Source organism: Lycium barbarum, chromosome 7 (genome assembly GCF_019175385.1).
Source record: "Lycium barbarum isolate Lr01 chromosome 7, ASM1917538v2, whole genome shotgun sequence".
Taxonomy (NCBI): domain Eukaryota; kingdom Viridiplantae; phylum Streptophyta; class Magnoliopsida; order Solanales; family Solanaceae; genus Lycium; species Lycium barbarum.
Genome location: NC_083343.1, coordinates 31199123 through 31214415, shown reverse-complemented (window position 1 = coordinate 31214415; position 15293 = coordinate 31199123). Strand labels below are relative to the sequence as shown.

The window sequence follows — 15293 nt, the reverse complement described above, 5'->3', positions numbered from 1 at the left end:
TGGCCTTTGTTTGCCATTTCTCAAGTTGCCTGACTGAACCAATCTTTAGCAGTCTTACAAGAGAATGAGCTTCAAGCTAATACCACTCTTATACTCCTGCCAAAGATAGTTTCATACAGGTACATGTGCTATTCATGGCATGTTGAGATGCAAACTTGTTGCTGCTACTGCTCTCCAGCTTGTTATTAATCTCCAGGGATGTAATGGTCCTTAGCTAGCCTGATCCTCATGTATGGTATATGTGACTTCTCTGTATTTAGAATTTTCCTTGCTTTCATAGGAAGTGAAGTAAAACTCTAAAAATGATGATCACCTGCAAAATCAAAAGCATAGTTAGTTAAAAAATCAGCCAGTTCTCTCAGCACATGCTCCACCCTCACTTTCTTATCCCTCCTCAACCATGAGATATCATTTATGATCATTGATATACTCCATGGAGTCTCCTACTGACCAGTTAAGATCATCTTCATAGTCATTGAATCTGTTTCCAACACCACTGGTAACAGACTGTGTGTAACACAGTACTTAAGACCCTCATGTAGTGCCCTTGCTTCTGCTATCAAATTTGAACCATCTGATATCCTTCTTGCTGCTGCACACTAGAAATCACCTACAACATTTCTAATAAAAAATGCCACAGAACTTGGTCCAGGATTTTCCCTAGAAGCTCCATCATAATTACATTTATACCATCCAGGCTTAGGGAAATCCCATTTCACTATCTTGCTTACAATTCTTGGCCTGTATGCTTCAAAGATCTGTAGAATTTGAGGTATGCATCTTGGTAAGTTGTTCTGCCCTGGAAACCTCATTTTACACATTTGATATATGATCATGTTTATCTCATAAATCACTTTGTTGATGGACATCCTCCCTCCATGTAGGAATGTATTCCTCCACTTCCATAACTGCCACATGGTGACCATTGGAATGGCTTTAAAGATGGTTCTGAACTTTGAGGGACAATCTGTATTCCACCAGATTTGAAGGAGCTGCCTGACTTGTTGAAACTGTGTTGTAATGCCAACAGCAGTTTTAACATAAGTCCACACTTTTGTGGCAACATTTCCTGTAACAAACCAATGATCCACAGTTTCATATTGCCTATGATCACAGCAATAACAGGTTGCCTTAGTATCTACCCCAATCCTTCTTACTACCTCTCCAACTGGTACTTTGTACTTCCACAACCTCCAGAAAAAGAAAGATATCTTAAAAGGTACCCCTGATATCCATATATTCTTAAAGACATCTGACTTGACTGCTTTGCTCCTCAGTAATTCCCATGCAGTGCCTACAGTAAATTTCCCTGATGCTGTCATCATCCATCTTGGCATATCCCACTCTTCTTTTAGTTCATGAAAGTGCAATTCTTCTAATATATGATCCACAATATCCCTAGGAAACAACGGCTGCAATTTTCCTATATTCCAATCAACTTGCAACATAAGTTCTTTTACATCTTGAACACCCTCATCTATTCCAAAATCATCTGGAATAATGTGATATAGAGCCCCTAGCTTTGTCCAGTTGTCAAACCATACATTTGCAGTTCCACTCCTTGGTTCCCACCATATTTCTTGCTCTATATTATCTCTAGCCTCTATCATAGCCTTCCATACTTGAGAACTTCCCTTCCCTTGCAATATTTGATCCACATGTAGTTTGCCTATAGAGTATTTGTTGTCCTGAATTTCCACCAAAGTTTTGCACATAAGGCTTTAGATACATCAAAAAAATATCTAAAGCCTACTCCTCCTTCCTCTTCTGGCTTACACAAGTTTAGCCATGATGACCAGTGTCTTCTTCTGCCTTCCTCACTATTATTCCAGAAGAATCTTGAGAAGATTTTGTGCATATCATTGATAACACATTTTGGAGGTTTGATGGGTGACAACAGATGTATTGGCATACTCATCAATACATTATTGATTAGAACAGCTTTTCCTCCAAATGATAGCAATCTTCCTTTCCAAGTCTGCAGCCTATTCTTGACTTTCTTGATCAGATCATTGTAATCAGCCTTCCTCTTCCTTGAATGTGTGACAGGACAACCCAAATATGTAAAAGGTAAATAGCCTCCACCTGTTGTATCAGCCCATTAGACACCTTACTGTGTACATGGAATGAGCTCTTACCTTTATTTATAAGTTGGCCTGATACCTGCTCATATGCATATAGTACCTCCATAATTAAGTCCAAAGATCTAGCATCAGCAGATGAAAAAATTATTATGTCATCTGCATATGCCAAATGATTCAGATTTGCACTCCATTTGGGCATTCCATAACTTCTAAAGTCATTATTCTCAAATAAAGAATTCAATGCTCTAGATAAAACTTCAGCAGATAAGATGAACAAAGCAGGAGAGAGAGGATCTCCTTGTTTTACACCCCTGGTGGAATGAAAGAAACCATGAGCTTGACTATTAAGGAGTATGGAGTACCAATTATTTGCTATCAGTCTCCAAACCATATCTATGAAAATTTCTGCAAATCCCATCTTCCTTAAAACTCTGATCAAGTAACTCCATGATACTCTATCATATGCTTTAGCCATATCAAGCTTAAGTACAACATTAGCTGGTTTTCCTCTTAATTTAATGTCAGTCACAACTTCTTGAGTTAGAAGGACATTTTCAATGATACATCCTCCCTTAACAAATCCAGACTGGTTAGGAGATATCAGTGAAGGTAGAATGCCTTCTAGCTTATCCTAAACCACTCTAGAAATAACCTTGTTGATGAAGTTGCTGAGACTGATTGGTCTCATATCAGCAAAGGTCTCAATGTTGTTCTTCTTTGGCAACAGTACCAGGTTGGTATGTGTGACTGACTTAGGAAGAGTTTGGCCATCAAAAAAGGCTTTCACAAGATTGTATACATCAGCACCAACAATGTCCCAACTGTCACGACCCAGCTAGGGGCGAGGCTGACCACCGAGCACCCCTTATTTCCTCACTTGTCATAGTCATTTACGCTTCTTTATCATTCATAATTGTATGAAAATCATTTTCCAGTGGAAAACACAATCAGTCTATATATATATATATATATATATATATATATATATATATATATATATATATATATATATATATATATATATACAAATGCCTCATTAGGCCATCAAAATAATATATATAATATACATGCATGCTGTAATAAACTTGTGAGACCATCTAACCCACACTGCGTATCTACGAGCCTCTACTGACATACTAAACATATAGACTGAACAAGACTCCGCCATGCCCAAAATGTACTTATATACCAAAAGAAGATTCATGAGCACCTCCGAACAATGGAGTGCTCTCAATCAGCTGACAACTACTAAGAATCTGGATCAAGCTCACCTCCCTGTCTACCTGTGGGCATGAACACAACATCCCAAGAAAAATGGACGTCAGTACGAATATTGTACTGAGTATGAGAGGCATAAAGGATGAAATAAGACAATGATGTAAAGAGAATACCAATTTGAAATAGCTGTATCTGACTGACAATTATAATAGAAGTAATGCATGCTGTCTTACTCATACTCATCAGTATATCATATATGCATAATGTATAAGCCGCCCGTCTATATTGGATCGGTGTGATAATCAATAACATTAGCCCGCGTCCAGGCCTCCCGCGTCCGGGGTATCATCTCACGCCGCCCACTAGTGATGTCGGCCCATGCCATCTGGCCATGGTGTATAGCTGCCCGCCTTGGCGGTGACTGCCCGGCCAAATAGGCGCGGTGTAATAGTAATATCATCATCATAACATGCTTATATTATCATAGTACATGCATAGGGATCAAGTTCAATTATACTCTATCGGGGTGATCCCCCGATGTCATTATGGAACAATCATTGACATCCTGCCTCACCTTGAAGGAGGTAGCATTTAAGGTGAGTGTAAGCAACAAATAGCATCATTAAAAATATGGCGCCGTCATATCATATCTCTTATCTTATATAGACATTTATGGATATAGGCTTTTAGCTTTCCGGAACATAAAAACTCATGACGAGGAAAGGAATTCATACTATAGGATTCATGCCATTAGAAGGAAAGGACTAGCCTCACATACCTTTGTCGTTTAGCTAAGCTATCGTTCACTTGCTCTCCTTTAACGTCACGTAGTTACCTTCAAGAGAGAATTCGTATAGACGTTAGTTAATTGACTAAGGGAATGCGTCACTATTTCTAGAGAAAATTGGGCAGCACTTCCTTTATCTATACTACTTTTCCCATAATCTATATCAACTCCCAACGTTCACAACATCATCCACAATATTGCATCCAACAACCATCATATATATATATATATATATATTGACCACATTCCACCATTTTTCTCCAATTTTCCCACATTTATCCTTATAACTCATTATTATATTTTTGCGCATTTAATACTTGTTTCATGATATAAACATCATTTATAACGTATTCATAATCACAACACATCAACATTCATGATTCAATCCAATTATCATTCAACCACTTGCACTATTTACCGATTTATGACCCATTTGCTATGCCTTTCTATAATTCAAGTATTTTGAACTTCCAATACCTTAAACAACATGAGATGGTCATGAAACTTACCTTAGATTGTGGTTGAATAAGTCTTGAGTAGCAATAATCCTTTATACTAAAAACCCTACTTCACTTCCTTTGCAATTTCTTGGTGTAGATGGACTTTGATGAATTTCACACTCTGGATTTCACGGATTTGGGTGTTGTTGATCTTGATTTTCACTTGGATTCTTGTATTGGAAGAGTTTTGGAAAGTTCTAGAGAGATGTTGGGTCATGGAGAGAGAAGATGAAATAAATAAAACGAACTTGGGTCCTTATTTAAAAATTGAAATCTGTCCCGACATCATTATACGGTCCATTATACGGTCCGTATAAATTTATACGGTCCGTATAATCGATCGTAAAACTGCTCCAGTGACTACCCCTTTTCTGTGTCAACTTAACGGTACATTATACGGGCCGTATAACTTTATACGGTCTGTATAATTGACCGTAAAATCACCCCTTCAGCAACCTTATTCTGTGACTCTCTTACGGTTCATTATACGGCCGTATAATGTTATACGGTCCGTATAATCGACCGTATAACCCATCAGTTCACTGAGTCTTATTCTCGTCATTTCGCTTGATCTTCGATCCTTATGGAACCTTCTTAACAATTATTTTAGCACCTCAATACCAGTCTAAAGGACGTTGTCCCTCGTCAAAACACCATATACGTCATACCCTTCATTGGCCTAATCATTGTACGCTAGCGGGGGAAATTTCCAAGGTGTAACATTCTTCCCCCCTTTGGAACATTCGTCCCCGAATGTTAAACACTCGGGATTCTAGAAAATGTTTGCCAGAGTTTCCCCTGTAATTTGGCACTACCAACCTGTCACAATAACCCATAATATCATTGCCTCACGGGGCTATATTACAATATCAACATATCTATGGCCACACACGACCCAAAGAGTAAAATAAAGCATATATACCTTATACCGTTGATGTCTCAGCTTGGATCTCCTCTGGGGGTTGGAACAAATGGGGGTACTCGGATCTCATCTTCTCTTCCGCCTCCCAAGTCATTTCTTCCCGATTGTTGTTCCGCCATAAAACTTTGACTGATGCTACTTCCTTATTCCGGAGCCTTCGCACCTGTCTATCTAAAATGGCAACAGGCACTTCTTCATATGCAAGTTGTTCTGTCACTTGGACATCATCAACCGGAACTATCCTTGTAGGGTCTCTAATACACTTGCGGAGCATCGAAACATGAAATACTGGATGGACTGATTCAAGCTCCGAAGGCAAATTTAATTCATAAGCTACCTGACCCACCTTACTAATGATCTCATAGGGTCCGATGTATCTAGGGCTTAGCTTCCCTTTCTTGCCAAATCTCATCACCCCTTTCATCGGTGATACCTTCAGAAACACCCAATCGCCAACTTGAAATTCCAGATCTCGTCGGCGATTGTCCGCATAAGACTTTTGGCGGCTTTTGGCTGTTAACAATCAATCTCGGATCACCTTAACTTTTTCCACCGCTTGTTGAATCAATTCGGGGCCTATCAATTGTGCCTCTCCTATTTCAAACCATCCAATTTGAGATCTACACTTCCTTCCATATAAGGCTTCATATGGAGCCATTTGAATGCTGAAATGATAGCTATTGTTATATGCAAATTCAACTAGCGGTAAGTGATCGTCCCAACTTTCACCGAAATCTAGCACGCATGGTCGCAACATATCTTCTAAGGTCTGAATAGTACGCTCGGCTTGTCCATCAGTCTGCGGATGAAATGCTGTGCTAAGCTTCACTTGCGTACCTAGACCCTCTTCGAAAGACTTCCAAAACTTGACCGTGAACTGTGCTCCTCTATCAGTAATAATAGACAATGGAATACCATGAAGTCGCACAATTTCCTTGAGATATAACCTCGCATAATCTTCGGCTGAGTATGTAGTCCTAACTGGGAGAAAATGGGCTGCTTTTGTCAATCTATCCACGATCACCCATATAGAATCATACTTGCCACGGGAACGAGGTAATCCCACGATCAAATCCATGTTGATCACTTCCTATTTTCAAGTAGGTATTTCTATTGCTTGCAATAAGCCTCCTGGCTTTTGATGTTCTGCTTTTACTTGCTGCCAGTTTGGGCATTGTGCTGCATATTCTGCTATGTCTCTCTTCATGCCATCCCACCAATATATCAATTTGAGATCATGGTACATTTTGGTTGCACCTGGATGAATAGAATACTTGGAATAATGGGCTTCCTCTAATATTCGACGGCGCAATTCTGCCACATTCGGCACACATAACCTGCTTCGGTACCTAAGAACCCCATCCATAGAAACTTCAAATGAAGACTTCTCTTTTCCATGAGATGTGTCTCTGTAATGACACAATTGAGGGTCTTCATATTGCCGCTCTTTCACTTCTATGCACAGAGATGAAACTGTGGGATCATTAATGCTAATCCCTGCATTGCCCGAATCCGTTACACGTACTCCAAGATTAGCTAGTTGGTGGAGCTCTCGAACCATATCTTTCTTTCCCAGAGGGACTTCACATAAACTGCCCATCGATCGGTGGCTAAGTGCGTCGGCTACCACATTTGCCTTTCCGGGGTGGTACAAAATGTTCACATCATAATCTTTTAACAATTCTAACCACCGCCTCTGCCGCAGGTTCAACTCCTTCTGCTTGACAATGTATTGAAGACTTTTGTGGTCTGTATAGATATCCACGTGCACACCATACAAATAGTGTCTCCACATTTTTAAGGCATGAATAACCGCGGCCAATTCGAGATCATGAGTTGGATAATTCTTCTCATGTTTCCGCAATTGCCTCGAAGCATATGCAATAACTTTCCCGTGCTGCATCAATACGCATCCTAGTCCAACACCAGAAGCATCACATTATACCACGTAGCCATCTAACCCTTCTGGGAGTGTTAAGATGGGAGCTGAGGTCAACATGTCTTTCAACTCTTGGAAACTACGCTCGCATGCATCGTTCCATTGAAAGTTAGCGGACTTCTGAGTTAGCTTCGTCAATGGGGCTGAAATAGATGAAAAGCCCTCTACGAACCTTCTATAATATCCTGCCAAACCCAGGAAACTGCGAACTTCTGTGGGCGTCGTAGGCCTTGGCCAAGTCTTCACCGGTTCAATTTTCTGAGCGTCGACTCGGATACCATCATCTGAAATAATATGGCCCAAGAATGTTACAGAGTTTAACCAGAACTCACACTTTGAAATTTTTTCATACAATTCTCGGGGTCAAAGAATGCCAAGTACAATCCTCAGATGATCTGCATGTTCTGACTCTGTGCGAGAATACACCAAAATATCATCGATAAATACTATCACAAATAGATCCAAGAGAGGCCTGAATATGTTTTTCATTAAATTCATAAATACAGCCGGAGCATTAGTCAACCCGAATGAGATTACTCAGAATTCATAGTGGCCATATCTCGTTCGGAAAGCTGTTTTGGGAATATCTACTTCTCTAACTCTCACTTGATGATAACCCGTCCTCAAATCTATTTTAGAAAATCACTTGGCACCTTGCAACTGATCGAATAAATCATCAATCCTTGGAAGAGGATATTTGTTCTTTATCGTCACTTTGTTCAATTGCCTGTAGTCGATACATATTCGTAAGGATCCGTCCTTCTTTCTCACGAAAAAGACTGGTGCTCCCTATGGCGATGAGTTGGGCCTTATAAACCCCTTTTCAAGAAAGTCTTTCAACTGTGCTTTTAGCTCTTTCAATCCTGCCGGAGCCATTCGGTACGGAGGGATAGAAATTGGCTCGGTGTCCGGTAATACATCGATAGCGAAATCAATTTCCCTTTCCGGAGGAAGACCTGGAAGTTCATCTGGAAATATGTCTGGGAATTCATTCACCATCGGAACAGATTGGAAAGCTGGCGTTTCTGCTTCTGTATCATGAACTCGAACTAAATGATAAATATAGCCCTTGGCTATCATCTTCCTTGCCTTGAGGTAGGAAATAAACCTACCCTTTGGGGATGCCGTATTCCCCTTCCATTCAAGTATGGGCTCTCCCGGAATTGGAATCGAACCACTTTCGACCAACAATCAACATTGTCATAGCACGAAGCCAGCCAATCCATGCCCATGATTACATCGAAATCTACCATGTCAAGCTCAATCAAATCGGCTTTGGTCTGGCGATCACATATCACAACGACAAAACTCTTATACACTTTCCTCGCTATCACAGAATCACCAACCGGAGTGAATACCTCGAAAGGTTTAATTGGCTTGGGTTTCACCCCAATACAATCAGCAACATATGGAGTAACATACGAGAAAGTAGAACCTGGATCGATCAAAGCATACACATCACGAGAAAATATAGTCAATGTACCTGTGACAACGTCCGGGGAGGACTCAAGATCCTATCGCCCAGCTAAAGCATATACGCGGGGCTGAACAACACCTGAAGTAGATGCTCCCCCTCTGCCTCTACCTCTACCTGCTGAAGTCTGGGGAATCTGTGCTGTCGGGCATACCGAAGAAGAACCCGCTGCTGAACCTGTGGGCTGAGTCCCAACTTTATCTCTCGTTGACGAACAGTCTCTCATCATGTGTCCCACCTGTCCACAAGCATAGCAAAAGTCCAAACCCTGGCAGCATTGTCCGGAATGTAACCTACCGCACTGGCTGCATCGCGGTACTGGGGGTCTCCTCTGACTATAATCTTTCCTGAACTGGGAATCTGAAGCCCTCGAACTCTGGCCCTGTCCTGAACGGAAGGAGCGGTCATATCTCCTACCTGCAAATCGAGGAGGCGAACTCGTCACTAACTGGCCTGAGTACCCAGAATGTGTCTGCCTTGATCCCCCTCTATAATCACTGTCGGCTCCCATAGATCTGGCTCTCTTGCCTTGCCTTCTATCGACATCACGATCACCTCTTTGTTGTTGTCGCCCTTCCAAGTTCTGAGCATGGGCCTGTATGCGGGAAATATCCATCCCGTATTGCAAAGAGGCCGTCAGACAATCTCTAAACAAATGTGGCCCCAAAACACTTACAAATCTGTGTACACGATCGCCCATATCGGCCACCATAGTCGGGGCATACCTGGCCAGAGAATTAAACTGCATACTATACTCCCGAGCACTCATGCTTCCTTGCTTCAGATTCAAAAACCTGTCCGCTCTAGCTCGGCGGACCTCGGGCGTCAAATAATGGCGAATGAAAGCATCAACAAACTCTTGCCAAACGGGGGAAGGTGCATTTTCTGTCCTCGATGCTATCCAATTGTTGTACCATAATACCGCCACATCGCGGAGTCTATAAGAGGCCAACTCCACAGATTCGGTCTCAGAGGCATGGACAATCTTCAATGTCCTTAACATCTCATCTACGAAGCTTTGCGGATCTTCATCCGGCTTTGACCCGAAGAATTCTGGAGGATTTAAACTCATAAAATCACGGTCCTTTGTACTCGCTGCCCGATCGCTTGAACCCACGTTCTGCCGTTGTGCCTGTGCGGCAACCAATTGTATCAATAGTTGAATGGCCTCGGTCATTTGTTGACCCGAAGCAGCCGGCGGAGGGATTGGAGCTGGAGCTCCTCCTTGCTCTCCCACATCGGGTGAGGCCTCATTTTGTGATTCGCCCTTCTCTACATTCATCGGAGGCTCTCTTTCTGCCCTCCTCTTTGTCGTAGTCTTACCCTTTTGGGCGGCTGTAGCTTTTCCCGTTGGCGGCATTCTAAAATCATAACGCACTATTAGGGAGGATAAAATCTTACACATGGCTCTATCGCACGATCTCATAGAAGAAGAATGGTCATTTTTCCTAAATGCCCTGTAGCCTCCTGTTTATTGATGTAGCGCGCAACACACCATAAACAAGACTCTACTAGACACGGCTCGTAGACACTTCCTAGGACGAACTGCTCTGATACCACTTCTGTCACGACCCAGCTAGGGGTCGCGACGGGTACCCGAGGCTGACCACCGAGCACCCCTTATTTCCTCACTTGTCATAGTCATTTACGCTTCTTTATCATTCATAATTGTATGAAAATCATTTTCCGGTGGAAAACACAATCAGTCTATATATATATATACACAAATGCCTCATTAGGCCATCAAAATAATATATATAATATACATGCATGCTGTAATAAACTTGTGAGACCATCTAACCCGCACTGCGTATCTACGAGCCTCTACTGACATACTAAACATATAGAATGAACAAGACTCCGCCATGCCCAAAATGTACTTATATACCAAAAGAAGAATCATGAGCACCTCCGAACAATGGAGTGCTCTCAATCAGCTGACAGCAGCTACTAAGAATCTGGATCAAGCTCACCTCCCTGTCTACCTGTGGGCATGAACACAACGTCCCAAGAAAAATGGACGTCAGTACGAATATTGTACTGAGTATGAGAGGCATAAACGATGAAATAAGACAATGATGTAAAGAGAATACCAATGTGAAATAGCTGTATCTGACTGACATTTATAATAGAAGTAAGGCATGCTGTCTTACTCATACTCATCAGTATATCATATATGCATAATGTATAAGCTGCCCGCCCATATAGGTTCGGTGTGATAATCAATAACATTAGCCCGCGTCCAGGCCTCCCGCGTCCGGGGTATCATCTCACGCCGCCCACTAGTGGTGTCTGCCCATGCCATCTGGCCATGGTGTATAGCTGCCCGCCTTGGCGGTGACTGCCCGGCCAAATAGGCGCAGTGTAATAGTAATATCATCATCATAACATGCTTATATTATCATAGTACATGCATAGGGATCAAGTTCAATTATACTCTATCGGGGTGACGTAAGGTCGTGATCCCCCGATGTCATTATCGAACAATCATCGACATCCTGCCTCACCTTGAAGGAGGTAGCATATAAGGTGAGTGTAAGCAACAAATAACATCATTAAAAATATGGCGCCGTCATATCATATCTCTTATCTTATATAGACATTTATGGATACAGGCTTTTAGCTTTCCGGAACATAAAAACTCATGACGAGGAAAGGAATTCATACTATAGGATTCATGCCATTAGAAGGAAAGGACTAGCCTCACATACCTTTGTCGTTTAGCTAAGCTATCGTTCACTTGCTCTCCTTTAATGTCACGTCGTTACCTTCAAGAGAGAATTCGTATAGACGTTAGTTAATCGACTAAGGGAATGCGTCACTATTTCTAGAGAAAATTGGGCAGCACTTCCTTTATCTATACTACTTTTCCCATAATCTATATCAACTCCCAACTTTCACAACATCATCCACAATATTGCATCCAACAACCATCATATATATATATATATATATATATATATATATATTGACCACATTCCACCATTTTTCTCCAATTTTCCCACATTCATCCTTATAACACATTATTGTATTTTCGCGCATTTAATACTTGTTTCATGATATAAACATCATTTATAACGTATTCATAATCACAACACATCAACATTCATGATTCAATCCAATTATCATTCAACCACTTGCACTATTTACCCATTTATGACCCATTTGCTATGCCTTTCTATAATTCAAGTATTTTGACCTTACAATACCTTAAACAACATGAGATGGTCATGAAACATACCTTAGATGGTGGTTGAACAAGTCTTGAGTAGTAATACTCCTTTATACTAAAAACCCTACTTTACTTCCTTTGCAATTTCTTGGTGTAGATGGACTTTGATGAATTTCACACTCTTGATTTCACGGATTTGGGTGTTGTTGATCTTGATTTTCACTTGGATTCTTGTATTGGAAGAGTTTTGGAAAGTTCTAGAGAGATATTGGGTCCTGGAGAGAGAAGATGAAATAAATAAAATGAACTTGGGTTCTTATTTAAAAATTGAAATCTGTCCCGATATCATTATACGGTCCGTATAATCGATCGTAAAACTGCTCCAGTGACTACCCCTTTTCTGTGTCAACTTGACGGTACATTATACGGGCCGTATAACTTTATACGGTCCGTATAATTGATCGTAAAATTACCCCTTCAATAACCTTATTCTGTGACTCTTTTACGGTCCATTATACGGCCGTATAATGTTATATGGTCCGTATAATCGATCGTATAAGCTATCAGTTCACTGAGTCTTATTCTCGTCATTTCGCTCGATCTCCGATCCTTATGGAACCTTCTTAACAATTATTTAGCACCTCAATACCAGTCTAAAGGACGTTGTCCCTCGTCAAAACACCACATACGTCATACCCTTCATTGGCCTAATCACTGTACGCTAGCGGGGGAAATTTCCAAGGTGTAACACCAACACACCTGATAAAATATTCCAATCATACCATTTGGACCACCAGCACTATCTGCAGATAATTCAAATACATCGTTCTTCACCTCCTCTAAAGTTGGCATGCTTACCAGCTGATTATTAGTATCCTGATCCACCATATTAGCAACATGTTGTAGTAATTGAAAATCTAAAGGATCAACCTCTTGGGAGAACTGCTGTTGGTAAAATCTACAAGTTTCTTCTGCCAAAAGTGATTCCCCTTCTATCCATACTCCTTGTTGATTCAGAATTCTTCTGATTTGCAATCTCTTTCTCCTACCATTCACAATACTATAAAAGTACCTTGTATTCCTGTCACCCTCAGCAAAACTAGTCATATGTGACTTTTGTCTCCAAAATTCTTCCTCATAATGAACATACATTTTCAATGCTGCTTGTGCTTGCTGTAGGACCATCCTATTCATAGGAGTAGGGTCCTCTTCAAAACATTGCTCTTTAATTCTCACCACCTCTTCCCTTATTGTTAGTTGCTTGAAAATATCACCAAAAGTTGCCTTACTCCAAGCAGATAAGACAGATTTCACATTCTTCAATTTCAACTTGAATCTGATAAAATCATCCCCTTCAAAATCTGTGATCCATGCCTGATTAACCACCTCTAAGAAGGATTCATGTTCTATCCAGAATTTTAGAAATCTGAAAGGCTTCCTTATGTGATGTGAAGATTCACCACACGAAAGTAGTAAAGGGGCATGGTCTGAGCCAGTTCTGGATAAATGTTGCACCTCCATATGTGCAAACCAATCTTGTAATTTAGAGTTTGCAATCATTCTATTTAATCTCTTGAAAATACAGTCACTACCTGCCCTCCCATTCCACCAAGTAAACAGACTCCCCTTATAATTTATATCAAACAGTTCACATGAATTAATACAAAATGCAAAATCCTCATATTCATCTGGGAATACAGGTAAACCACCAATCTTCTCATCTTCATTCATAATAACATTAAAATCACCCCCTACCAACCAAGGCAATTCCATTTGATCAACCAAATTATACAGACTATCCCATAAACTGATTCTTTCCAGATGATCACACTTTGCATAGACCATAGTTACCATAAGTGACTTATTCCACTCTTGGAAAAATAGCTTTATAGTAATCTGTTGTTCTAGATCCTGCAGGATCTCCACATCCACATTATCATTTACAAAGAACCATATTTTACCATTGCAGTTCTAATGGGCATATGTCATGCCTAATCTCCTTCTAAATCCCCGAATATGCCTAAAGTGTTGAAAAGGCTCCATTAAAGCTATAATGGTGAATTTATGATGTCTGTGCAGCATTTGGACTCTGTGAAAAGCTTGTTGTGTGTTCACAGATCTGATATTCCAAAAAAGTGTCTTCATCATCATTTAAAAATAGGGTTACAACCTCTCCTTGGTACCACTCTTATAGGAATAGTATCTGTGATTATTTGTTTCTTTCCTTTCTTAGAGCCTTTCTGTCTAGATCTTGGTGAGATGCCAGCTTCTTTGACCACATTACTAAAAACCTGGTCCACTGAGACCTCTTCTTCACTTTCATTGAGTTTGTTCTTGCCCTCATCATATTCAACCTCAGCTCCCACATTAATATTATGAGAGATCACATCATGCAGTTCCTTCAAAGGTGATTGTTTTCTCTGATGAATCAGTGGCTGGACATTGTCCATTTTCACTTATGCCACTGCCAACTCCTTGATCACTTTCCTCTCAGGAGGAAATGAACCAATGCCATTGTCATTAATTGAGATGCTCAAATCTCCCTCCTTCATTTTATTATTTGGAGAGAAATCACATTCCTGTACCTGATCCAAAGATGGAAGACTTAATGTCTGATCTGTGTAATTATCTGCAAACTCCAAATCCCCTTTGGCATTTGCCAAAATATCAGCCTCAGTCTGCATTTCCACCTCACCTGATTCTATAGCCTGCAAATCATTAAGGTTTTCCATCTGCTCATATGTATCATCACCATCTGGGACCTTTTCTATCTGCTCCATGATAAATCCTGAGGCATGTCCATGGTTAGAATGGCATATAATTTGACATGCATTTCCAAGATCATTTTCCTCAACAGCAATGACACCCTCATTAATCATGTATCCCACACTTGCACTTGTGTCCTCTAAATCCTTGTCAGGATCATTTTCTTCAATAGCAATGACATCTTCATCAGTAATGTACCCCACACTTGCACTTCTGTCCTCTAAATTCTTGTGAGGATCAGCTTCCTCTACAATAATGAGACCTTCATCAACCATATCGCCCACACTTTCATGCACATCTTTTGTTGTCTGACATGTTTGTTCACCATTTGAATCCATTTTCCTTTCAGAATTTTTGCTGGGATCTTCTCTATCATTGACTGCCACACATGATACCAAATTTTGAGCATTGTCCTCCATTCCTTTCTTATC

General features: G+C 40.6%; 1 protein-coding gene across 1 annotated transcript; it reads right to left on the bottom strand.

Moving 5' to 3' along the window:
• Positions 1 to 309: 309 nt before the first annotated feature.
• LOC132601447 (uncharacterized) lies at positions 310 to 14546 on the bottom strand. The gene is made up of 9 exons (XM_060314527.1): positions 14280 to 14546; positions 13845 to 14007; positions 12856 to 13688; positions 2139 to 2670; positions 1754 to 2085; positions 1545 to 1688; positions 615 to 1412; positions 452 to 507; positions 310 to 313 (listed from the first exon to the last, which is right to left on the bottom strand). Exons 1-9 carry the CDS (start codon positions 14544 to 14546, stop codon positions 310 to 312), a joined length of 3129 nt encoding a protein of 1042 aa, XP_060170510.1.
• Positions 14547 to 15293: the final 747 nt, after the last annotated feature.